The 24,368-nt window shown below is 62.3% G+C and overlaps 2 protein-coding genes across 5 annotated transcripts in view; one reads left to right on the top strand and one right to left on the bottom strand.

Annotated features, from left to right (window-relative positions):
* The window catches only part of CRTAC1 (cartilage acidic protein 1), a 35,740-nt gene extending 33,326 nt beyond the window's left edge, over positions 1–2,414 (top strand). For 2 of the 4 annotated variants that reach the window (XM_038410377.2, XM_043519393.1), the window contains 2 exons: positions 1,734–1,859; positions 2,284–2,414. In XM_038410377.2, coding sequence (XP_038266305.1) covers positions 1,734–1,859; positions 2,284–2,414 — 257 coding nt within the window. Of the gene's footprint in view, positions 1–61; positions 741–1,733; positions 1,860–2,283 lie in introns of those variants that run through there. The other 2 variants (XM_043519395.1, XM_043519394.1) reach the window with 1 other exon arrangement.
* Positions 2,415–3,762: 1,348 nt separating this feature from the next.
* On the bottom strand, positions 3,763–22,099 carry GOLGA7B (golgin A7 family member B). The gene is made up of 5 exons (XM_038410382.2): positions 21,972–22,099; positions 15,998–16,123; positions 9,750–9,902; positions 6,329–6,430; positions 3,763–5,992 (listed from the first exon to the last, which is right to left on the bottom strand). Exons 1-5 carry the CDS (start codon positions 21,981–21,983, stop codon positions 5,906–5,908), a joined length of 480 nt encoding a protein of 159 aa, XP_038266310.1. The 5' UTR covers positions 21,984–22,099; the 3' UTR covers positions 3,763–5,905.
* Positions 22,100–24,368: the final 2,269 nt, after the last annotated feature.

Below are 24,368 nucleotides of genomic sequence, written 5' to 3'. Positions count from 1 at the left end.
GCCCCAGTGGGCTGCCACTGACCCTCCCTCCCCTCCTCTCTGTCTCTCATTCTCTGTGCAGCACAAGTGGCCTTTTTCGGTGGATACCCCTCTGCAGGGAGCCGGCTCTGGGCCTGGCGCCCCCCAACCCCCCTCTTCCCACTGGGCCTCGCGCTCTGCCTTCGCTTCTATGCACTTTGACCTTGGCCAACGGCCTGTGTGTATGGACTGGACTGTCTCTCTGCCTCCCTCCGCCTCTCTGTCCTCCTGTCTCTCTGCCCCTTTTCCCCCACCTGTCCAATGCCCCTCAAAGCGCTGGGCTGGGCCAGGCCATGGCCCTCTTTGAGAAGGGCACAGAGCCGCCCGGGCCACGGCAGCCACCCTGCTGGAGGCAGAGCCATGTGCCAATCACCCCTTGCATGTTTTCTGAGAAAACAGACAGACAGGGAGGCGCCCTGTGAGCCCGTCAGTGCCCCCCGTCGTGGGAGCTTGCCCTTAGAAAAGATGGTGGCTGCCGGGTAGTTGCTTGCTCAGTGGAATCGATTCCGTATCGTGTGCCTGCTGGTTTGGCCTGCAAGGTTTGCTTCACCTGGCCCTATCTCAGCCATGGAGGATGCACCCCCCGCCCTGATCGCTGAGGGGGAGGACGCCCCCCCACTGTGTTTTCTAGCGTATTGACCACACTGTCTGGAGTTGGACCCGGCTCAGTCTTCCAGCCCCTCCCCCGAGAAGCGACCCAATAAACTCTATACTGGCTGTTTGCACCTGTCTGATGAGCTGCTTGTGGGGTGACGCCCTGGCCTGGGGCCCCTGTTGGTTCCAAGCTCGGCCTAGGGTGGGGGAGGGGCTGAGTGCGGGCGCCAGCTCCCTGGGTGCCTGTGGCTGGGGTGAGGTCGGGTCATGGTGTGGGGCTGCATGGGGTGCAGGTGGCGCATGAGAGTGCTGTCCCCCCACCCCTTGTGCTATGAGGTCATACCCCCTCTTGCACCCCGGCAGGACCCCTCGCTGCTCCGCCTATGGGATGGGTGCGCAGGTCCCAGGACTCTGATTTCTGGTCCCCGGGTGGGTGACTGGCTCTTTCTCCACCACGGCCACCAAGCAGGGCCAGCGCCCTGCCGGCTTGGGGCCCGGTCCCGCGGCTCTGTGTGTGCAGAGACAGGGGCTGGGGCCCGAGAGCTGTGGGGAAGGGGATGATGGGGGGCGGGAGCAGGAGGGTGGCCAGCAGAACCAGCTGCCATGAGCCAGCCGCGGCCGTGCATGGGGCTGAGAGCTCCTCCATGCTGCCCAGCTTGCCCGCGGCATCGGAACCCATGTGCGGGTGGGTGCTACGGGCTGCCTCCAGCCCCATTAGCTCCTGCTGGGTTGGGGCTGGTGGAAAGTGGCTGGGGGGAGCTGGAGCTGGAGCTGGGGGGGGCCTAGGAGGCTGGTAGGACTGCGGCAACCAGGGAGCGGGAGGGTGGGGGGCAATCAGGAGGCCCTACAGCACATCTGTAACACCCCACCCCAGCTGTTCTGCATTGGGGGGGCAGGGGAGGTGTGACAGTCCTGTGACCCCGTCTCAGCCAGTCAGCCTTTGGCTCCCGAAATGAATGAGCCGCTCCGGTTTGAAGGGCGATTGGTTGGAAGGGGCGGTCTAAGTCAATGGCACAGTTCGGCAGCCTGCGGGTACCTGGGGTGCCAGGTGTGAGGCTCAGGGGGCGGGGCTTGCTGGAGCTCCGCCCAGTGACCCCCGCTCTCTCCCTGTGCTCCCCCAGACACTGACGAATGTGCCCGGGGGCTTCATGACTGCAGCCAGCTCTGCACCAACACCCAGGGGGCCTTCGCCTGCCGCTGCCACCCGGGCTTCCGGCCTGACGCCCGCGCCCCCAGCCAGTGCCACGGTGAGTAGCCGAGCACAGGGTCGGCTGGACGCTGGAGCCGGGCCCCAGGCCGGGGGGGCTCAGGGACACACGGGGAGATGGGCCAGGAGCGGGATAGCAGCCGGCAGCTGGGCCCGGGGAAGGGGCTGCCCCCCAGTTGTCCCAGGCGGGAGGCGGAGCGGCCTGGAGGCTGCAGCAGTGCAGGGGTTAATTCGGACCGGGTGCCCGAGGAGTCCATGCGTGGCCGGGACTGGCACAGGCAGGGCATCTGCGGGCCCCGCCTGGCGCGGCTGTCTCTGCCCGGCCCCCTCCCCTGGCATCACACAGAGCTTGGCACCGCCTCCCTGATCCCGCCCAGCAGCCGGGCCTGGCCTGCGGGCGAGGGAGCCCAGTGCCCGTGGCCCCGCTGGGCTCTGCGGCGTGATGCCCTCCCCTTCCCTTTCAGACGTGGACGAGTGCTGGGAGCAGCCGAGCCTGTGTGACCACGTCTGCCACAACGAGCAGGGCTCCTTCCACTGCCACTGCCACCGCGGCTTCTCCCTGGGCCCCGACCGGCGCCACTGCCTGCACCCCTAGCCTCGGGCTGCCCCACACCCGGGGTAACCCCTAGCCCAGGGCCACCCCGAGCCCACCGCAGCCCCTAGCCCACGGCTGCCCCCAGCCCACTGCAACCCCAAGCCCAGGGCTGCCCCTAGCCCAGGGCCGCCCCTAGCCCAGGGCCACCCCCAGCCCCCGGCGGCCCCCAGGCCCACCACAGCCCCTAGCCCAGGGCCACCCGCAGCCCCTAGCCCACGGCCACCCCCTGCAGCCCCCAGGCCCACGGCCGCCCCAGCCCAGGGCCGCCCCCATCTCCCAGGCCCACAGCAGCCCCTAGCCCAGGGCCACCCCCAAGTCCACGGCAGCCCCAAGCCCCCTGCAGCCCCCAGCCGCCCTTAGCCCAGGGCCACTCCCAGCCCTCTGCAGCCCCTAACCCACGGCCACCCCTAGCCCCCTGCAGTCCCCAAGCCCACGGCCGCCCCTAGCCCAGGGCCACCCCCAGCCCACCGCAGCCCCTAGCCCACGGCCGCCTCTGCAGCCCCCAGGCCCACGACCGCCCCTAGCCCCCTGCAGCCCCCAGCTGTCCCTAGTCCAGGGCCACCCCCAGCCCACCGCAGCCCACAGCTGCCCCCAGCCTACTGCAACCCCAAGCCCACGGCTGCCCCCTGCAGCCCCCAGGCCCACGGTAGCCCCTAGCCCAGGGCCGCCCTCAGCCCTCTGCAGCCCCCAGGCCCACGTCCGCCCCAAGCCCACGGCAGCCCCTAGCCCAGGGCCAACCCCAGCCCTCTGCAGCCCCTAACTCACAGCTGCCTGCAGCCCCCAGCCACCCTAGCCCAGGGCCACCCCCAGCCCACGGCTGCTCCCAGCCACTGCAACCCCTAGCCCAGGGCCGTCCCCAGGCGCAGTGCAGCCCCCAGCCCACAGCAGCCCCCAGCCCACTGTGGTCCCTAGACCACTGCAGCCCCGGGGCACATGGAGGGAACAAGTTCCCAGCTGCAGGGGCCATGCAACCCTGGCTCCTTCCCCCTCGGGCCTGGCCTCCCCTCCAGCCACCCGCCGGGCTCCGGGCTCTGGCCCAGCCTGGGCTGCTCACGCCTGGCGCTGCATGAATAAAGCGTTTCCCAGCTAAAACAGTCCTCGGCCCGTCTCTGCAGCCCCCAGCCTGGCTCGTCACACCAACCCCAGGCCTGGGCCAAACGACCTGCCCACTGAGCGTCGCTCCCTGCCCCACACCAGGGTGAAGCCCCCTCTCCCCTGCACTGATTTTTCCATGTGATTTCGTGCCCCCTTTTTCTTTGGCACTCTGGGTGTTGCCCGCCCAGCCACGCTCTGTCCTCCCCTGGCCCCCGCTGTCACCCCCAGTGTAGGTCCCTTTCCTCTTCTCCTGAATGTGTCCCCCCTTCCCCACGCCCCCCTCCCCGTCTCTTCTGTCACCGCCTGCTGGATTTGTGTTCCTGAGCACCCCCCACCCCGGGCTCCCCAGGTGGCGCAGTGTGTGCTGGGGGTGTAGACACCAACTGGATCCAGTAGCAGGGGGGGCTGTACTGCGCCCTGCATGGACTCCCAGCTGCAGTGCTGCCTTTTACACCAGGAGGGGCCAGGCCTGCAGCCAGGGGAGCTAGCTCTGGGGAGGAGCAGGATGGAGCGGGGCCCCTGGCCCCAGGCAGGGGGGGTTACGTGAGCCAGGGAAGAGACCCCCAGCACCTGCCTGCCCTGAGGGGGCTGGTTTCCCTGTAGCTAGCTCTGGGCCAGCCCATGTGCCAGCCACATGGCACCCCCAGCTTTGCCCCCAGGGTGCCAGGCCAGTAGAGGCAGGCTCCCGAGCCCTGCGATTGTGGTGTCAGGTCCAGACCAGGCCGGCTGCCCCCAGGCCAGGAGAGGCCCTGTCCCACCAGCAGGGCCCCCAGCTGCCAGCTTCCCACGTTCCCTCGACACGGGAGGAAGTGGTGCAGGCAGCTGGGCTGGCAGCACAAGGTTTATTGTGTGTCCGTGCGGGGGCAGGGGCCGTTCCCGGTGCTCTGTGCCCCCAGCCTACTCTCCCAGAGCCCTCTGAGAGCGACATCTGCTCAGCCCTGCCCCGGCCCCATCCCCCGTCTGCCCCAGGCCCTGCAGCGCCCCCTGCCGTGTAGGGCAGACTCGTATCGCCAGATCCATGGACCCTTCACTTTGGCCTCCGGTATCATCCCGGCCAGGGAACCTCAGCTCTCACCCTCTGCCCCATTCCCTGAAGTGCCCCTGCCCCACAGTGCCAGACCTGCCTCTCCTCTGTAGCCCCTCTCTGCCCCCACCAGAACTGGCCCGGTGAGGCGGGCTGGCTACTGGCCTAGTTCAGCTCACCCCCTGCGGGCCACTGGTTGTGCACCTAGCTCGCACGGCCCAGGCAGGACGCGGGGGGGCACCTTCCAGGAAAGCTGCCTTGGGGGGCGCCCCGATGGGGCTGATGGGTCACTCCTCCCCTGTCGGTAGGGTCAACACTTTGACCTTTGATGGGGGCACACAGCCCCCAGGACACGGCCCCAGCACTGGGGCCACACACTCCACACGAGCCCTGGGCTGGGGCAGGGAAGCGACAGGCTCATGCAGGGGACGTGCAGGGAAGGGACATGGGGGGCAGGCAGGGTGGGGCTGGGTGAGGCAGCTCCCAGGGTGCAAACACCCCTCCTGCATAGGGGAGCAGGCAGAGAGGCAGGGCTGGGACATAGGGGCTGCAGCAGGCGTGGGGCTGGCCGCACCCTTGGGCTCACGGGCTTCAATCCCTTTGGCTGAGGAGGAGTTTGGAGAGGGTTGGTGACCCCCTGGGTTGTGCTGTCACCCCCCAGCCCCTCCCTCTCCCCCACACGTCCACTAGTGTCCCACGTGGGCTCATTCACGCAGGAGAGGGTGACGGTGACCCAGCCGTGGTGGATGGTCCCCACCAAGCCCGGTCTCTGGCCCGAACAGCTGGGAATGGGGAGTGGGAGTTGCGAGCTGGGAGGGGATCGTGGGGCCAGGGGAAGGACATGGCCAGGGAATCAGGCTCGCTGGTGGTACAGGGCAATACAGGGCAGGGCCCAACCTACAGAGGAAGCTGGTGCCTGAGGCTTTGCCAGCCACAGCAGGGCCGAGCATGCGCCACGTGCCGCGGCTACACTCACGGCAGCAGGAGCAGTGGCCGGTGGGAGGCTGCTCAGCGAGAGCTGGAGACCCCCGATCAGGATCACCTCGCTGTTCCTCTGCAGCTCCCTCAGCTCCTGGCTTTACGGGAGGGGGAGGCCCCAGTTGGCACTGCCCAGGGCATGGGCTGGGGGCAAGTCCAGCACAGGGCCATTGGCTCTGGGCTGGGCTGGCTGCCTAGGGCCCCATGGGGCTCGGCCCCAGGCGCCCTCGCCCCGCTCCGGCAGCAGGTCTATGCTGGGGTCCCCACAGCGGCCGCCAGCCCTGCCCCGCCCCGCCGGGGGCGCTCAGAACCGGGTGCTCTGGTACCGCAGCCGGTGGAGCTCGGCGAGGCCTTGATCCCGGCAGTGCAGGTCCCCACAGGGACTCGCTGCCAGTCACCGGCCCCCCCCGCCCCCACTGCTACTGCTGCCACTGCTGGTGCTGCCACTGCTGCATCTGTCCTCGTAGATGGAGATCTCGATCTGGGCCCGGGCTAAGGACAGACAGCAGGACAAGGGCTGCAGGACGGGGACAGGCAGGCAGGGCTGCGCCAGTATCTGCTCCCAGTGCTGAGGGTCAGCCAGGGCCCTCCAGCTCCTCGCCACCCTGACCGGGGCCTGGGGTGGGTAACTGAGTGCCAGGGCAGGGGCTGGTTGTGGGCTTGGGGCAGGGCTGGCATTGCAGAGAGGGGCCTGTTTGCTGCAGCCATATGCACCACTGTAAGAGCATCACGCTGTGCCCGTGCCCATCCCGCCAGTCTCATCCATGCCCATCTTCCCTGCCCTGTGCCCACCCGCCCAGGCAGGCCAGCAGGATACGACCCGCATGCCCCGCTCCACAGGGTCGGTGAGCAGCAGGCCCCGTGGCGCATACACCTGCTCGTTCTGCTCCTGGATGTACTTGGAGATCTTCTTTAGCACCTGTGAGGGCAAAGGGGACAGCCCGTCAGGGCCCACCGCCCCGGCACCCAGTCAGCACCCGTATGCCCGGGCACACCCAGTGACTCCCTGGCCTGGGGCACCAGCCTGCGTCCCTCCCTGGCAGGAGATTGGGCCCTTTGGCTGTGCTGCCTCTCACTGATGCTAACCAGCACGTCTGCCCCACTGCACCGGCCGCACAGGAACAGGCTCTGGGGGCAGGTCACTGTCCCTTTGGGAAAGGAGGAGATTCTGGGGAAGAGTGCGTGGGGAGGACAGGCCCACGGTCACCGTCAGGGGCAGAGCTGGGCTAGAACCCAGGAGTCCTGGCTCCCAGCCCCGCCCCACTCTAACCACTAGAACCCACTCCCCTCCCAGAGCTGAGCTAGAACCCAGCCGCCTGCTCCCAGCCTGGCTCCCAGCCGCCTGCTCAGAGGAGGGGCAATGTCTGAGGGGAAGGCGGGGGCAGAGTCAAACCATTGGCTGGTGACCGCCCAGGAAGAAGAGCTAGCTGGAGTCTGGAGCGATAGTGAGATGCCAGCCCCAGAGGACTGGGACAGGGAGAAGCCAGTCCGGGGTTCTGAAGCCAGGGCCAGGCAGCAGGTGAATCCCAGGGTGTACATGGGCCTGAGAGCTGGGGTGCCTGGCAGCAACATCCCTGAACTGGGCCTTTCCCTGCCCAAGCGGATCCCCAGTGCAGAGCTTTGCTGGGCTGAGTTACGCCCCGGCACCTGCCCAGACCAGCCACCCCGAGCCCCGCTGCTCTGGGGCTTGCAGGGCTGCCGCCTGGGGGCGCAGGGCCAAGCATGGGGGCAGGGGCTATTGCAATCTGCGCCCCTTGTGGGGAGGGAAAGCCGGGCCCAGCACCAACCTGATGCCTGTGTGATGAGGGAGCCCTCTGCAGCCCCCAGCCCCCTCTCAGAGCCCGAGGGGCCCTTGCTGAGTAACCACCCTTGGGAGACCCCAGCTCCCTGCTCTGTGCCTTCAGGGCGGGGTAAGGGTTGGGGGACTACCACCAGCCGCCTTGTCCCCCGCGAGTCGCATGCAGCCAGGCTGCTCTGCTGCATGGGGCAGGGCGGTCACAGGCCCGGGCCCCAGGAGCGCGTGGCCCAAGGGCCACCGCATGTCACTGGTGACTGGGGCAGCTTGGGCCATGGCCCTGGCGGGGGCTTTTTCCCTGGTAGGGCGCGGTCAGTACGCCGTGACTGTACTGGGTGTTCGTGTGATTCCTGGGGACGCAGGCGTGGCGCGAAGGGTGCAGGGCTACTGCAGTGCCTGGGTCCCGCTAAGGGGCATGGCTGCTCAGGAGGCCCTCCAGGGCTGTGCACCAGGAGGATGTGTAGGGTGGGTGAGGGCGGTGGGATGAGGTGGGCAGTGATGGGGCTTGGGGGAGCTTGGGGCATGCAGGGCTATGGGGGGAGAGAGGTCTCCCTCAGCAGTACTGTGCACAGTGTATTAACCATTGCCATTTACGTTAACATCCGACTGGCTCTTGGAGCTGACATGAGTTATCAGCTTGGAAACCTCCTGCTGCTCTCACAACCGGACCCTAGAAAACGACACTTTATCTTTAAAACTCACTAGCACATTGCAAGAAATACGTTGTTTCTTTCACTGAGAAAAATTACTGGACCTCTGAGCGCTGCCTCAGGGCACTTGGGGACCAGACTCCTTGGTCATAAAGCCACTATTCGAGACTAATAGTGTTAGTGCAACTCCTCCATCTGTACAAAGGGGCTGGTGACATCACACTCACTTCCTCACACACCCACAGGTCCACTCACTCTCACTTCTCTGCGCACCCACAGATCCGCTCACACTCACTTCTCTGCACACCCACAGATCCATTCACACTCACTTCCCACACATCCGTTCACACATACTGTCCCTCAGGCCTAGAAAAGGCACCTACTCACACCCTTGGGGTGTCTTTCTGATGCTGGGGGAGGAGAGTATTTCTTGTCTCTATGGGAGAAGGGGCTGCTGGAGAAAGGTCCTTTCCTTTTCTCCTTGAGCAGAGACGCAGTGAGCTAGAGCATTCGGCTCAGGGCACCGGCCTGCACTGTTTCCTGTGCTTAGTGTAGTCTCCGACCCAGGAGCTGCGTTGCCATCAGCCACTCACCATGGGTTGTGGTGGGCTGGAGATGGGGGCAAAGGGGAGGGAGCTGCAAAAAGGAAAGTAATTGGTACTATTGGTTTCCCACCCGTGGGAGGTAGCCGCAGGGTCTCTCCATGGAGCTTTGCTGATGGGGTATTATTCAGATAAACACGTCCTGTTGTGAACACTTAGAAAGGCTGGTGTACAGGTGGCACTACTGGCAGTGAGTTCCACACACCAGTGATTCATGATGTTAACAAATGTCTCTTTCTCTCCGTTTTGGACATCTTGCTTTTCACTGTGATTGAATGCCACCTTGGTCCTGTGTCGAGAGGGTGAAGAGGAGCTCCCAGTTCACCTTCTCCGTCCCATTCATTATTTTATGCAACTCTATTAGAGCCTTTCTTACCGTGGCACTCACTACTAGCTAGTACTAATCTGTGCCCATAGGGCAGCTTTCCCGATTTTCCCACATAATCCCACATAGTGAAATCACAATGGCTCCCAGACCTCGGCATCACCTCCATATTGATGTGGCACGTAACAAAATTCATTCGCACATGGATGGAAAAATTAGAGGGAACATTGTGCGGCACCCCCAGGTTTTACACGAGGCTCCGCTCCTGGCCCTACATGCAGGCTCCCAGCCCCGCGCCCGGGGTGCCAGCTCCCAGCCCAGTGCCTGGGGCTCCACTCCTGGCCCTGCGCCCAGCCCCAGCTGTGGCCCCAGCCTCAGCCCCCTCACCCCTGTCTGTCCCCCCCCGCAGAGACACAGCCCTGCTCCTGGCCCCAGCTCTGAAGGGGGCACAGACAGGAGTAAGGGGGCTGGCTTTCAGCACCCCCCCCATTAAAAGTGTTCCCATGTGTCACGGACTCACAGGTCGTGCCCACTCTTGGCCCATGGGGGGAGCCCCCTTCAGTGCGACAGCCCTTCTCGGGGGTCCACTCTCTCTCGGGGGTTAATGCCTGGGAAGGCTCCAGCTGGCTGGCACGGCGGGGTACCCGGGGAGAATTTCCCTTCCAAGCCGCCTGGGGACCCTGCCAGGAAGGAGCGAGGGGGTCACCACAGAGAATAAGGCCGTTGCCCCCTGTGGAGCAGGAGGCGGGAGCCAGGGGAGCCCAGGCCTGGGGGGTTGGGGGAGGGGCGCTGCTAGGGCCTGCAATTGTCCCTGCATTTCGCCAGGCTGACTCAATGGCAGATGGGGCCCCAGGTGTCGGCCCTACCTTCTCATAGTGGGTCTCCATGCAGAGGAAGATGAAGTAGGCTGTGGCACAGGCCAGGCACCCCTCCAGGTAGGAGCTGCCCCCGATCTTCTCGGCCTCGGCGTAGAAGCCGTTGAGGGTCTTCACTGTCTCCTCAAAGAGCTGCCGCTCGAGCTGGGGCAGAGAAACCTGGGTGAGGGCATTGGGGGTCACACGGGGCCCCACCAGCCGGCACTGGGAGCCCCTGCCCACACTCAGCCCATGCCCTGCAGCAGCAGCTGGGGCATCGTGAGCATCCCAATGAGCTGACCCTGAAGGAGCCCACCTGTCCCCCCAACCACAGACAGACCAGCTCAGCTGGTAGGCACTCTGCAGAGACCCAGAGAACAGCCAGTACGGTGCCCCATAGGGAGCCCCTCAGGAGGACAAAGTCCCCCATACACATGCAGACACCTGGGCGAGTACCTCCCCATCCCCATCCCCATCCCCATGAGTTTGCACATACACACAGATCCAGGGCATACGCACACAGACATATGGGCACATCTAGGACCTGGCCCAGCGTGAGCCTGGACAGCTGCCACCAGCCCAGACCCCATGGCTGTGGGTGCAGCTCTCGTCGGGGGATGTGCCAGAGTGAGAATTTTCTGTATTATTTTGTATGAATGCGGTGTGTGCCTCAGTTTCCCCTATGTGCTGCATGGATAGCTAGGTGGTGGGGCAAGGCGGTTACCACAAAGGTGGGGATGGCTCCTGGCTGCTCGGGTTTGGGGGCCAGGTCACTAGGGGGCCCATGAAGACAATGGCCAACCCAACCCCTGGGACATTTGCTACGTGGTGGCTGCTAACGACCCTGGAGCCCCCACCCCGCAGGAAGCCAGCCGGGTGTGACCAGCTGGACAAAGGGCTGAGAAGAGTACAGCTGGGACTGGCCAGGAATTTGAACACAGAGCAGGAGCCGAGGGCGGACACTGCTTGGCTGGGGCTCTAGGGAACCTGAACGGGCCAGGCTGTAACTTCCTGCTCTTGGTGCTACCCAAGGCCTGCCTAGCTCTGTTCCACACCCCTCATAACCTTCCTGCTGTAACCGCGCTGGCTGCAGCCCTGCAGGGGCTGGAGGTGGGTGCATTGCGCCCCTTGGGGGTCCAAGTCTCTCTCAGGTGGACTCGCTGGAGGGAGCTCACGGTATGACCCAGGGGTGCTGAAGGTTCGGTCCAAGGGGGCAGTGAAGCTGAGGGGCTTCTCCTAGTGACAGAGTGAGCCCCGGGGAGGATCTGGCTCCCTAAAGGGGGCCTTCGTGGGCTGTTGCTGAGCACCGACCTTGGGGGTTCATGACGGGCGCCATCTGAGGCCTGCACTGGCATCTGCGCTCGCTGTGGGGAGGCCCTTCCCAGAGAGCCACTGGCTGGCCATGCCCAGGGATCACAAGTCCATGGAGCTTCAGTGCCCCAGGCCCACACCAGGAATAACTGGGGGGGAGTGGGGGGTTGTGTGATGAAGTGAGACTGTTCTTAATGTTTCCTCTCGCTGGCAGGGCCTGGGGTCACAGCCCCGCTGAGCCCTTTCCCTGGTCGCTCCCTCTCTGCCCTGGACTCATGTCCCAGCAGCGCCTCTGGACAATACAGCTGACCTGGCTGGCAGCGGGGAGGAGCTGCTAGGCTCAGGATACCTGCCTGCCTGTAACCAGCCCTCTGGGGCTGGGTGGGACAGAGAGATGCTCCCCGCCCCCCTGCACACTGGAGACGGGGCTCAGGGAGCTCACATGGCTCACGCTGGCTCTGATGCAGTGAGGAAAGCAGCGAGCTCGCTGCCTACCCCCACGGGGACAGCAAGGGCAGCGCTGAGCACAGTGGGAGCTGAGACCCCAGCTGAGTGGGGGAGACACAGGCAGGGCAGGTCGGCTGCCAACCAGGTTTGCCTGGTCCAGAGGCACTGCTGGGAAGTGATCCCATGGCAGGGAAGGAGCGACCAGGGACAGGGCTCAGTGGGGCTGTGACCCCAGGCCCAGCCAGTGAGCGGAAACATTAAGAACAGTCTCACTTTGTCGCAGGCTGTGACACAGGGCCAGAAAGGGTTAAGCAACTAGCAGGCTAAATGATCCAAATCCAACCTTTAAAGGCCTGGTAGAGAATCATAGAATCATAGAATCATAGAATATCAGGGTTGGAAGGGACCCCAGAAGGTCATCTAGTCCAACCCCCTGCTCAAAGCAGGACCAAGTCCCAGTTAAATCATCCCAGCCAGGGCTTTGTCAAGCCTGACCTTAAAAACCTCTAAGGAAGGAGATTCTACCACCTCCCTAGGTAACGCATTCCAGTGTTTCACCACCCTCTTAGTGAAAAAGTTTTTCCTAATATCCAATCTAAACCTCCCTCATTGCAACTTGAGACCATTACTCCTCGTTCTGTCATCTGCTACCATTGAGAACAGTCTAGAGCCATCCTCTTTGAAACCCCCTTTCAGGTAGTTGAAAGCAGCTATCAAATCCCCCCTCATTCTTCTCTTCTGCAGACTAAACAATCCCAGCTCCCTCAGCCTCTCCTCATAAGTCATGTGCTCTAGACCCCTAATCATTTTCGTTGCCCTTCGTTGTACTCTTTCCAATTTATCCACATCCTTCCTGTAGTGTGGGGCCCAAAACTGGACACAGTACTCCAGATGAGGCCTCACCAGTGTCGAATAGAGGGGAACGATCACGTCCCTCGATCTGCTCGCTATGCCCCTACTTATACAACCCAAAATGCCATTGGCCTTCTTGGCAACAAGGGCACACTGCTGACTCATATCCAGCTTCTCGTCCACTGTCACCCCTAGGTCCTTTTCCGCAGAACTGCTGCCGAGCCATTCGGTCCCTAGTCTGTAGCGGTGCATTGGATTCTTCCATCCTAAGTGCAGGACCCTGCACTTATCCTTATTGAACCTCATTAGATTTCTTTGGCCCAATCTTCCAATTTGTCTAGGTCCTTCTGTATCCTATCCCTCCCCTCCAGCGTATCTACCACTCCTCCCAGTTTAGTATCATCCGCAAATTTGCTGAGAGTGCAATCCACACCATCCTCCAGATCATTTATGAAGATATTGAACAAAACGGGCCCCAGGACCGACCCCTGGGGCACTCCACTTGACACCGGCTGCCAACTAGACATGGAGCCATTGATCACTACCCGTTGAGCCCGACAATCTAGCCAGCTTTCTACCCACCTTCTAGTGCATTCATCCAGCCCATACTTCCTTAACTTGCTGACAAGAATGCTGTGGGAGACCGTGTCAAAAGCTTTGCTAAAGTCAAGAAACAATACATCCACTGCTTTCCCTTCATCCACAGAACCAGTAATCTCATCATAAAAGGCGATTAGATTAGTCAGGCATGACCTTCCCTTGGTGAATCCATGCTGACTGTTCCTGATCACTTTCCTCTCCTCTAAGTGCTTCAGGATTGATTCTTTGAGGACCTGCTCCATGATTTTTCCAGGGACTGAGGTGAGGCTGACCGGCCTGTAGTTCCCAGGATCCTCCTTCTTCCCTTTTTTAAAGATGGGCACTACATTAGCCTTTTTCCAGTCATCCGGGACTTCCCCCGTTCGCCACGAGTTTTCAAAGATAATGGCCAAGGGCTCTGCAATCACAGCCGCCAATTCCCTCAGCACTCTCGGATGCAATTCGTCCGGCCCCATGGACTTGTGCACGTCCAGCTTTTCTAAATAGTCCCTAACCACCTCTATCTCTACAGAGGGCTGGCCATCTCTTCCCCATTTTGTGTTGCCCAGCACAGCAGTCTGGGAGCTGACCTTGTTAGTGAAAACAGAGGCAAAAAAAGCATTGAGTACATTAGCTTTTTCCACATCCTCTGTCACTAGCTTGCCTCCCTCATTCAGTAAGGGGCCCACACTTTCCTTGGCTTTCTTCTTGTTGCCAACATACCTGAAGAAACCCTTCTTGTTACTCTTGACATCTCTTGCTAGCTGCAGCTCCAGGTGCGATTTGGCCCTCCTGATATCTTTCCTACATGCCCGAGCAATATTTTTATACTCTTCCCTGGTCATATGTCCAACCTTCCACTTCTTGTAAGCTTCTTTTTATGTTTAAGATCCGCTAGGATTTCACCATTAAGCCAAGCTGGTCGCCTGCCATATTTACTATTCTTTCGACTCATCGGGATGGTTTGTCCCTGTAACCTCAACAGGGATTCCTTGAAATACAGCCAGCTCTCCTGGACTCCCTTCCCTTTCATGTTAGTCCCCCAGGGATCCTGGCCATCTGTTCCCTGAGGGAGTCAAAGTCTGCTTTCCTGAAGTCCAGGGTCCGTATCCTGCTGCTTACCTTCTTCCCTGCGTCAGGATCCTGAACTCAACCAACTCATGGTCACTGCCTCCCAGATTCCCATCCACTTTTGCTTCCCCCACTAATTCTACCCGGTTTGTGAGCAGCAGGTCAAGAAAAGCGCTCCCCCTAGTTGGCTCCCCTAGCACTTGCACCAGGAAATTGTCCCCTACGCTTTCCAAAAACTTCCTGGATTGTCTATGCACCGCTGTATTGCTCTCCCAGCAGATATCAGGAAAATTAAAGTCACCCATGAGAATCAGGGCATGCGATCTAGTAGCTTCCGTGAGTTGCCGGAAGAAAGCCTCATCCACCTCATCCCCCTGGTCCGGTGGTCTATAGCAGACTCCCACCATGACATCACTCTTGTTGCACACACTTCTAAACTTAATCCAGAGACACTCAGGTTTTTCCACAGTTTCGTACCGGAGCTCTGAGCAGTCATACTGCTCCCTTACATACAGTGCTACTCCCCCACCTTTTCTGCCCTGCCTGTCCTTCCTGAACAGTTTATAACCATCCATGACTGTACTCCAGTCATGTGAGTTATCCCACCAAGTCTCTGTTATTCCAATCACGTCATAATTCCTTGACATCACCAGGACCTCCAGTTCTCCCTGCTTGTTTCCAAGGCTTTGTGCATTTGTATATAAGCACTTGAGATAACCTGTTGATCGCCCCTCATTCCCAGTATGAGGCAGGAGAAGTATGTCAGTGGTGAAAGGGGCCATTCCGGGTAACAGCTAACAAAGCCTGGGACTTAGACTGGAGCTTTGAAATGCAGCCTGCATTGTTCGAGAATCAGGGGTGGGTGCTATGACTGTGTGTGTTTCCTTATGGCTTGCTAGATGTTAGCTATGTAAACAGGGGGCTCCTGTCTGTCACCTAGCTATTGATTCAGAGGTCAAAAGGGGATAGTAACATTTAGATCAAACCTGAATGGAATAATGTCATTGGCTGTATTTCACTTGGAAGTTTGTAGTAAACTGTCTCTGAACTGCTAATCGCCTTCTGCTAATCAATGCAACTCATTACCTGTGGGTATGCAGGAAATAGGTAATTCTACTTCAGAGCTACTACTCTTCACCCAGGGGCCAGCTGGTGCCAGGAGGTGTCAGCCTGCCAGAGACCTTTAGAGAGAACTCTTGGGCCCTGGTCTTATCTTCAGATCTGCCTAAGCTTGGTTGGGGCCCCAGTTCCATTCTGGAGATTGGACTGTAACTCATGCCTGCGTGTTTAATGCTCCTTTAACCAGGACTCGCTCTCGCTTTTCTTCTTTAATACCTTTTCGTCTCGTTAATAAGTGCTGGCTGTCAGCGTGCATTTGGTAGGATCTAAGATGTTCATGAACCTGGTGGGTGATGTGTCTGATCCTCTGGGGTTGGTAGAACTGTTTATATGATGAAGAAGTTTCAGAGTAGCAGCCGTGTTAGTCTGTATTCGCAAAAAGAAAAGGAGTACTTGTGGCACCTTAGAGACTAACAAATTTATTAGAGCATAAGCTTTCGTGAGCTACAGCTCACTTCATCGGATGCAGTGAGCTGTAGCTCACGAAAGCTTATGCTCTAATAAATTTGTTAGTCTCTAAGGTGCCACAAGTACTCCTTTTCTTTTTATGATGAAGAAGATTTCCTGACATTTGGTGTGGGGTGTGGGTGGGAGCCCAAGGCTGGGTTGCTGTAAGGGAGCTGTGTGTTGGCTTCTGAGTAACCAGTGAGGTGTTGCAGCAGCTGTTTTGTTGCTGGCTTGGTGAATTGAAGTAGTAGAATAACCAGCGGTTTGGGGGATTGTCTGCCCCATCCTGTGCAGTTTGCCCTAACTGAGCCATCTCAGCATGACCCCCCCGGGACTCCAGTCACAGGGGCCTTTGCCCCAAGGCTCTGCCTGGCCTTGCTCTGCCCCCCCAGCCCCTGTCACCTGCCAGCGCAGCAGGGCAACGCGCTTCCTACCCGGCTGTCCAGCTCCAGGGGGAACTTGGTCTGGAACTGGCAGAGGGTCCCGTCACTGTAGTCCCGCTGCACAAAGACCTTGGTGGCCAGCGAGGCGCTTCGCCGCAGCTCCTGCAGGTCATGGGCCTGGGGGGACAGGGGCGCGGCAGGTTACCCAGGAGCAGGGATGGGGCAAGGGGGCTGCCACAGGACTCTGGGGAAGGGAAGGAGGGTCCTGACACTGAGCAGAGCTCAGGACTGCAGCCCCGGACTGGGGGGCAAAGACTGGGTGACATACACCATCCCATCCCCCACCCCATGGACCCTCTCCGTACACACCCTGTCCCATCCCATCCCCCACCCCCTGTACCCCCTCTACACGCACCCCATCCCACTCCCTGTACCCCCTTTGTACACACCCTGTCCCATCCCCCGCCCCCTGTACCCCCGTTGTACACACCCTATGTGACGCAGCAGGGAGGGGGGAGTGTTGACCTGGGAATGTGGCAGGGGAGTTTCCCTGGGGATGGGAAACCTGAGAGCCTGTAACCTGAGCCAGGAGGGGGACGGGGAGGTAACACCTCTGCCCAGGAAAGACAAGAGCTGGAGGAGGGAGCCGGCTGGGGGGGGGGGATTGGTTTCAGTTTGGTGCTGGGTAGTGGAATGCAGGGAACCCCAGGCCTGGGGTCTAAGCTCCCTGCCCCCCAGAAGGACTTGACTGAGGGATCCTGGTTGTACCCCCAAGCTCTGTTTTAGACTGTGTTCCTATTGTCCAATAAACCTTCTGTTTTACTGGCTGGCTGAGAGTCACAATGAATCCCAGGAAAAATCCCAGGCCCAGGACTCCCCCACACTCCATTACACCCTGTCCCATCCCCCACCCCCTGTACCTCCCTCTGCACATACCCCATCCCATCCCCCACCCCTGTACCCCCTCCGTACACACCCTGTCCCATCCCCCACCCCCTGTGCACACACCCCATCCCATCCCTTGTACCCCCTCTGCACACACACCGTCCCATCCTCCCACGCTCTCCGCACACACCCCATCCCACCCCCACCCCCTGTACCCCCTCCACGCACACACCGCAGCCCACCCCCGGTCAGTTCAGTACTCAAGGTTCCCTGCACCTGTACAGAGTCACTGGTCCCCAGCATGGGGAGTTAATGGGTGTCCCCAAGCAGCGCCATCCGCATGCAGCACTGCGAGGTTGGATTAACAGTGACACTACTGCAGAGGTGGTGACCAGCTGATAACACTGAGAACTCACAGCTGAAAGGCTACCACTTCATCTGGCAAGGGCCAGTCAGTCACCCTGGCTTCCCGTGGGGGGCTGACCCGCTCCTGGGGCGGTACTGCGCCCGGCGGCCCAAAGGTGCCAGGCCGTTGTCTTCTTAGTGAAAGCAGGAACTTGGCGCTCTCTGCCCCTTGCTTTCATAGGCCAGGGAGCCTTTCAAGTGGCATCTCCTGACGGTTACCCCTCAAAGCAACATATAGCCCAACAGGGAGGAAGGCAACACAGCCACTCACTCCCTGCTCCTTCTACCCCACTTGTGTCTGCTACAATGCAGCTTGTTCTGTTTCCTGCCATCTCCGCCCCTGCTGTCGCACTGGCCCGGTTACCGCTGCCGGCGGGACCCCACAGTCTTGTGCTAAGGACAGATGTGTCCAACGCCTGGCTCTGCACGGGTGCTGGCAATGTTCCAAGCCAGGGCAGAGTCCTGATGGGACAGGTAATGGCGCTGCGACCTTTCCCCAGGCTGTTACTGACCAGCGAGTTACTCGTTTTCAAATGACCCCTCACGAGGCACATTTTGTACAAAGATTGTTACACTGGTGTGTAGAGTGTGAATCCGTGGGAGCTGTCACACACACACCAATTCCTCCCCTCCCATGACTCCTGATGGCAAAATAGGAATGTTCTGTAATCGTTTTCTGATGTCTATGTGTGCCTCAGTTTCCCTGTATGCTGCAGGGTTACCCGGTGGGGTAGAGAGGGTTATTTGCATTCTGCAGCGGCTCAGAGACACAGGTGTGGCTGGTGTCCAGCTCTCTGGGGCCTTAGGTCCAAGATCAGGAGCTCTTGAGAAGACTGGCAAATCCAATCATCGGGACACAAACCCCTAGCAAGCAACTCCCCAGAGACATGGACTTCCCGCCTCTCCAAGAGGGGCTGCGCCACATCCCCCCAGCTGGGGAACAAAGGCCTGGGGGCGAGGTGGGAGTTAAGTGGTGGCTATGGGAAGCTGTCCCAGGTCAGGTGCCCCGACTAAGAGAGGTCAGAGGGACGGAGGTTGGGCTCCGTGCTGAGCAGGATGGACTAGGCTGTCACTTCCTTTTCTCTGGGCCAAACAAGGACTTTCTGTGCTGTGTCCAGGCCACTAATAAACCCCATGTGCCCCTGCAGCCACGGGCGCAGGAGGTGCCTGGCTCCCGAAGCCTGGACAAGTCTCCCTCGGGGTCTGTCCCAGCTGAACTCGCTGCATGGAGCTCACGGGGTGCAGCAGGGGGCCCAAAGTTGCAGCGTCCGGCCGAAGGAGACAGGGAAGCCGAGTGACCCACCCTGGGGGAAGGAAGAGTGGGACCACCAGGGGCCTGGCCAACGGACGGGCTCCCAGAGACTCTTCCAAAGCCGGGGTTGTAGCACTGGTCCTGTGGCTCCGTGACCAATGCACATCCTCTGTGTCAACAAACCATCCCTGTGCCCCACCATAGCCCACGGGCCGGCCTTGGCACTCGGGAAGGGCTCGTTGCTTCCCCAGAGCACTTACCTGGGGTGGCTCCTTCCCCCTGTTTCTGGTGCACAAGCCTTTCCTTCAGCCCAGAGTGAGCAGAGACCACTCCTCCCTACCAGCTGGTGCCCCTGCAGCCAGACTCCCACCCCCACCATATGGGGAGCAAGCAGCACTCAGGGGCTCGGTGCCCCCCCAGCGCCCCTCCATCTTCTGCTGCCCCTTGCAGACACAGCCCTAGCCCCAGCTTGGGGAGGGGGCTGGACCTTGCAGAGTGTCTTTGAGGTGCTCCTGTCTCCTGGCTAAGGGGTCAGCATCAGGGGGGAAGGAGGTGGCCTCAGTCTGGATGCTGCTCCATCTCCTGGAGGAGACCCCCCAACTCCAGGGCCAGGCCTGGGATCAGCAAGGGGGAAACACTGACTCCGCAAGCCAGGGGCAAGGACAGCCCATCTATGACAAAGTGGGAGTTTTCTGTAATATTGAATATCCCTATGTGCCTCAGTTTCCCTCTATGCTTTGCATGGCTCCCCATGGGGGAAAGGGCTCCGTTTGCTCCCAGGGCAGACGACAGCTGTTGATGTGATCAGACAGCGGGTCACTGAATAGCCTGGTCGTGGCCAACCCACAAGTGAAAATGTGAGAGGACCTTGGAAACCCCGGTGGGCAGAACGCTGGCACCCAGGAGCCCCGAGACCCTGGAGTGAGAAGCCTGCACCCTCAGCGTGGCCCTGCCCAGAGAGGGGCAGCAGGGACTAACGGAGGGCTCTGGGAGAGGCTGGGGCTCTCTGCTGGGCCTGGCAAAGGCCGGCAGAGACAGCACCTGGGACTGGAGCTCACACAACTCAGCTGGGGGATTGAGCTGGCTGCACCAGATGCTGCTCTCCGTGCTCTGGGCTCCCTGGGGCCAAGCATCGAATAAACCCGCCCGTTCTGCCAGCGCTGGGCGAGCGTCACTGCAGATGCTGCGTGAGGTGCATTAATCCCTGTAGAGCGGACAAGTGTCCCCCCAGGGCCTGGCTCAGCAGGACTCGCTGGGCAGAGCTCATGGTGGAGAACGGGGGGGGGGGGGGTTGGAGCCCCGGAGGTCCAGCCAAAGGAGGTGGTGAAGCCACAGGGCTGACCCTGGAGGAAGAGGGAGACCCCTCAGGGTCTGGCCCACTGACGGGCTCCTCCCAAAGACTGAGCCAAAGCTGGGGCGTAGCACCCAGCAGTGTCACCAATGCCCCTCTCACCCCTGCCCCCCCGGCCTTGACTCAGGCCCCTCTCACCCCTGCCCCCCCCCCACTACCCTGGCCTTGACTCAGGCCTCTCTCACCCCTTCCCCCCTGCTGCCCTGGCCTTGACTCAGGCCCCTCTATCCTAATACTGCCCCTGCCCCCAATACAGCCCCTCCTGCCCCAGCCCAGACACTGCCCCACATCCCCTCCACTGACTGTCCCCCCGTCTACCCAGACCCAGCTGACACCCCCTCCCCAGCTGAGCTGTGACCCAGAGAGGCAGGGAGCCCACTGGGATTAGGCTCTTGCTGTGGATTCTCCATGTAAGGCGCCGGGATGCTCCAGGGATGGGTGCAGGACAATAGCCGGAATTGGGAAGGGAGGGGCCAAAGAGAGCAGTCCAAGGGGGGGGCTGTGCTGCCCCATGTCAGTCGTGCCCCCAAGTGGCTCCACCCCATTTGGGCCGGGCAGGTGGTGCACAGGTCGCAGGGTGTCCCGGGCTGGGCAATGGGCTGCCGGCTCCGCTGCAGGAGTGCAAGGAAACAGACGCTTTGCCACAGTGCACACAAGGACCAGCTCCGGGCAGCCCCTGGGACATCCCCCCCCAGCTCTGGGCAACCCCGGGACCCCCCCCCCAGCTCCAGACAGCCCCTGGGACCCCCAGCTCCGGGAAGCCCCTGGGACGCAGCAGGGAGTGGGGCAGATTTGACCTGGGAGTGTTGCCGGGGAGGTTCACTGGGACTGTCTGCATCGGGGATGAGTTCCCCTGAAGGAAGATACCTGAGCCTGTAACATGAGCCAGGACGGGGGCTGGGACAGCTGACACCTTGGCCTGGGAAAGGGGACAAAGGCTAGAGGAGGAGCTGGGGTGGGTTTGGTTTCAGTTTGGAGCTGGCTGGGGAAACGCAGGGAACCCCAGGGCTGGGGTCTAAGCTCCCTGCCCCCCAGAAGGACTTGACTGAGGGGTCCTGGTTGTACCCCCAAGCTCTGTTTTAGACGGTGTTTCTATTGTCAATAAACCTTCCGCTTCACTGGCTGGCTGAGAGTCCCAGGGAATCCCAGGGCCCTGACTCCCCCGCACTCCGTGACACCCCCCCAGCTCCGGGCAGCCCCTGGGACTCCCCCCCCGCAGCTCCGGGCAGCCCCTGGGACTCCCCCCCCGCAGCTCCGGGCAGCCCCTGGGACCCCTCCCCCTGTTTTGGGCAGCCTCTTGGCCCCCCCCAGCTGCGGGGCTCCGCACTGTCCCCTCTCGGACTAGCTCTCGCTCCCTGCCCGCAGGCTGGAGATGCCGGTTTGCTCGGGGACAAGCCGGGCTACAGCCGGGAGCCGCCACGCAGCCCTCGCCGGCCGGGTGTCCCGTGTCCGCAGTCCCCCGCCCCGATCCGTCGCCAGGGGACCTCGCCCGGCCTGTGCCCCCCGCTCCCCTGCACCCCCCGCCCGGCCTCCGTTCCCCCCTCGCGCCCCCCCGCCCGGTCTGTACCCCCCGCTCCCCTGCACCCCCCGCCCGGCCTCCGTTCCCCGCCCCCCTGCACCCCCCCGCTCCCCGCCCGGCCTGCGACCCCCGCCCCCCCCCCCGCCCAGCCTGCACCGCCCCGCTCCCCGCCCGGCCTGCGCTCCCGCTCCTCTGCACCCCCCGCCCGGCCTCTGTTCCCCGCCCCCCTGCACCCCTCCGCTCCCCGCCCGGCCTGCGACCCCCGCCCACTGCACCCCCCGCTCCCCGCCCCCCCAGGCTGCGCCCCCCGCTCACCTCGCTGGCCATGGCGCGGCGCGGCCCCGGCGGCCTCTGTTCCCCGCCCCCCTGCACCCCCCGCTCCTCGCCCGGCCTCCGGTCCCCGCCCCCCCCGCCCGGCCTGCACCCCCCGCTCCCCGCCCCCCCAGGCTGCGCCCCCCGCTCACCTCGCTGGCCATGGCGCGGCGCGGCCCCGGCGGCCTCTGTTCCCCGCCCCCCTGCACCCCCCGCTCCTCGCCCGGCCTCCGGTCCCCGCCCCCCCCGCCCGGCCTGCACCCCCCGCTCCCCGCCCCCCCAGGCTGCGCCCCCCGCTCACCTCGCTGGCCATGGCGCGGCGCGGCCCCGGCGGCCTCTGTCCCTGGTGCTGAAGCAGCTTCTCGGCGCGCGGAGCCCGGCGCGAGGCGCAGCACCGGGGCTGAGTCTGCGCGGCGCGGCCCGGACGCTGGGAACAGGGACTGGGGGCGGAGGGGCGGATCCCGGCGCTGGGGGGAGCCGGGGGGGCGGAGCTCGGCGCTGGGGGGAGCGGGCGGGGGGGCTCGGCGGGTCGGAGCGGCGGGGCGGGGAGCCCCAGCCTGGCAGCCCGGGGAGGCGCCTCCTGGGCGCTGCCCCACGGCAGCTGGGAGGGGGGCAGAGCCCAGTGGCTGCATCAGGCTGGGGTGCCCGGGCATTGCCCCCCCCAGGGCACAGATCCACCGTGGGGAGGGGGAATAACCACCTGGCGCTCTGCCCGCCCCCCGCCCTGGCCCCGGGGTCCCGGCTTGCAGGGCCTGGCTGGGGTATGGTGGTGCAAAGCCCCCCGGGCCGGCCTCACCTCAGGCCCCGGCACAAGCTCCCGGCACGGCCTGGCTGGCGGGTGCCGGGGGTCGGGGCTCGGGAGCAAAGTCCTGGCCCCTGGATTTGCCTTTGTCGTCTCAGACGCTCCACCCGTGGGACCGAAGGGCCAGGCAGCTGGGCGGGCGCCGGTCACACCTGTGGCTCTGAGCCGCTGCAGAGAACCCCCCTTTCTACCCACTAGGGAGCCCTGCAGCACATCGGGGAAACTGAGGCACGCACAGGCTTCATCCAAATATTACAAACAATTCCCACTTTGTCACTGCTGGTATCTGTCAGGGCTCCCACCACAGTGCCATGGCCTGCTGCATACCCAGGTCACTATGGCAGAGGTGCAGCACCCGCCTTCCCATCCATCTGTCCCTCCAGGTACATGCATGGCCCCCATCACTGGCATGTCTTCATGCCCCCCCATGCCGGCCCCCAGCTCAGGTTGGTGCCATTCCACATGCTGTGATGTCCTTCGCCGGTGTGCAGTGCCCATGTCTCGCTCCAGGGCTGGCCTCGCAGGCGCTGCACTGGGTGCCTGAAGTTACCCCTGGGTGTGACAGTGCCTGGCGCCTCAGGGTGGGAGCTGTTTACAGCTGCTACTGTTTGACCAGCGGCCCTGGGAGCCTGGCTTGTGTGGCTTGGACCAGCCAGTAAAGGACCCAACCCCGTGCTGGCTCCTGCACCACTAATGGGCCTTGTGTTCACAAGGGGCTCCACAGACTCGTGTTCCTGCCATGGGCTGTGTGAGCTTCTTGCCCTGGGAACGTCTGCTCGCAGAGAGGAGGCTCCCCCAGAGTTCTGCCTGGCAGGGAGCAGTTCCAGAGCATTGCCCAGGGACAGGGCAGTACCAGCTTTTACTAGCCCAGCACAGACCTGGAGAAGAGCTCTGGATAAGCATGAAAGCCTCTCACTCAGCACCAGGGGTTGACCCATAACCGATATTCTTCACCTGCCTGCTCTCGCTAACTTTGACGAAGCACATCAGCGCATGCTATGCTGGCGTGGGCACCAGAGCCCATGACTCCTGGCACCCATGGCTGTGGCTCATGGCCTGGCACTACCAGCTCCAGTTCCCATCCATGCCAGTCTGAATGGATGAGCTGGGCGAACCCTGCCCTTGGCTTCAACCCCAGAGGGACCCTGGGAGAGAAGGCACCAGCTCCTCATGCTTCTTGCACTGCTATTGTTCAGCGGCTGGGCCCCCTGGGCAGGGAACCTGAACCCTGGGTCAGTGTCACCTGCTCCATATCTCCCCCTTTACCAGCCTGGTCTGCCACAGGAACCGCGCCCAGCACTGCAAGGGAGCCAGGTCCCTATTAGGCACCTAATTATGCACCCAGAGTTTGACACATGCCCAGCCCAGTGGGTAAACAGTGCAAAGCTGCCCCCAGCTGTGGGCGCTGACTAACCTGGCCCCAGAACGCACCCTGGTGTTGCAGACAAACGGGGCTTAGTGCCAGTGACAAGCATCCCCTGCGGGCTGCGAGCTGCACTGGGGCCTGCGGTGACGCGAGAGCTGACAGCAGTGCTCCAGGTCTGCAGGAGGCCTCTCGCTGTGGCACCGAGTGATTTATACAATGGGCTTGTCAGCCTATCAGTCACTGCAGGGTCACAGCTGCCAGCTGCCCAAGGTCTTCGCTGTGCTGCAGGCCTGAGGCTCCTCCAAGTGCCTCACAGAGCTGAGCAAAAACATGGCAGGGCCTGGACCATGTCTTCTCCTGGCCACACCGGACAGGGCCATCACCAGCCATGGAGCTGTGCTCACACCATTCACACCGGCGTGCAGCATCACTGCCCTGTTCCCCCCCACACACCTGTCGGGGCTGCAAAGCCAGGAACCCTGTGTATAGCCTGGACCCTACAGATCCCTCAGGGGATTCTGGGGTGAGGA

The sequence above is a fragment of the Dermochelys coriacea genome, chromosome 7 (assembly GCF_009764565.3).
Source record: "Dermochelys coriacea isolate rDerCor1 chromosome 7, rDerCor1.pri.v4, whole genome shotgun sequence".
In the NCBI taxonomy this organism is placed as follows: Eukaryota; Metazoa; Chordata; order Testudines; family Dermochelyidae; genus Dermochelys; species Dermochelys coriacea.
Note: the sequence above shows the minus strand (reverse complement) of the source record. Positions and strands in the feature narration are given on the sequence as shown.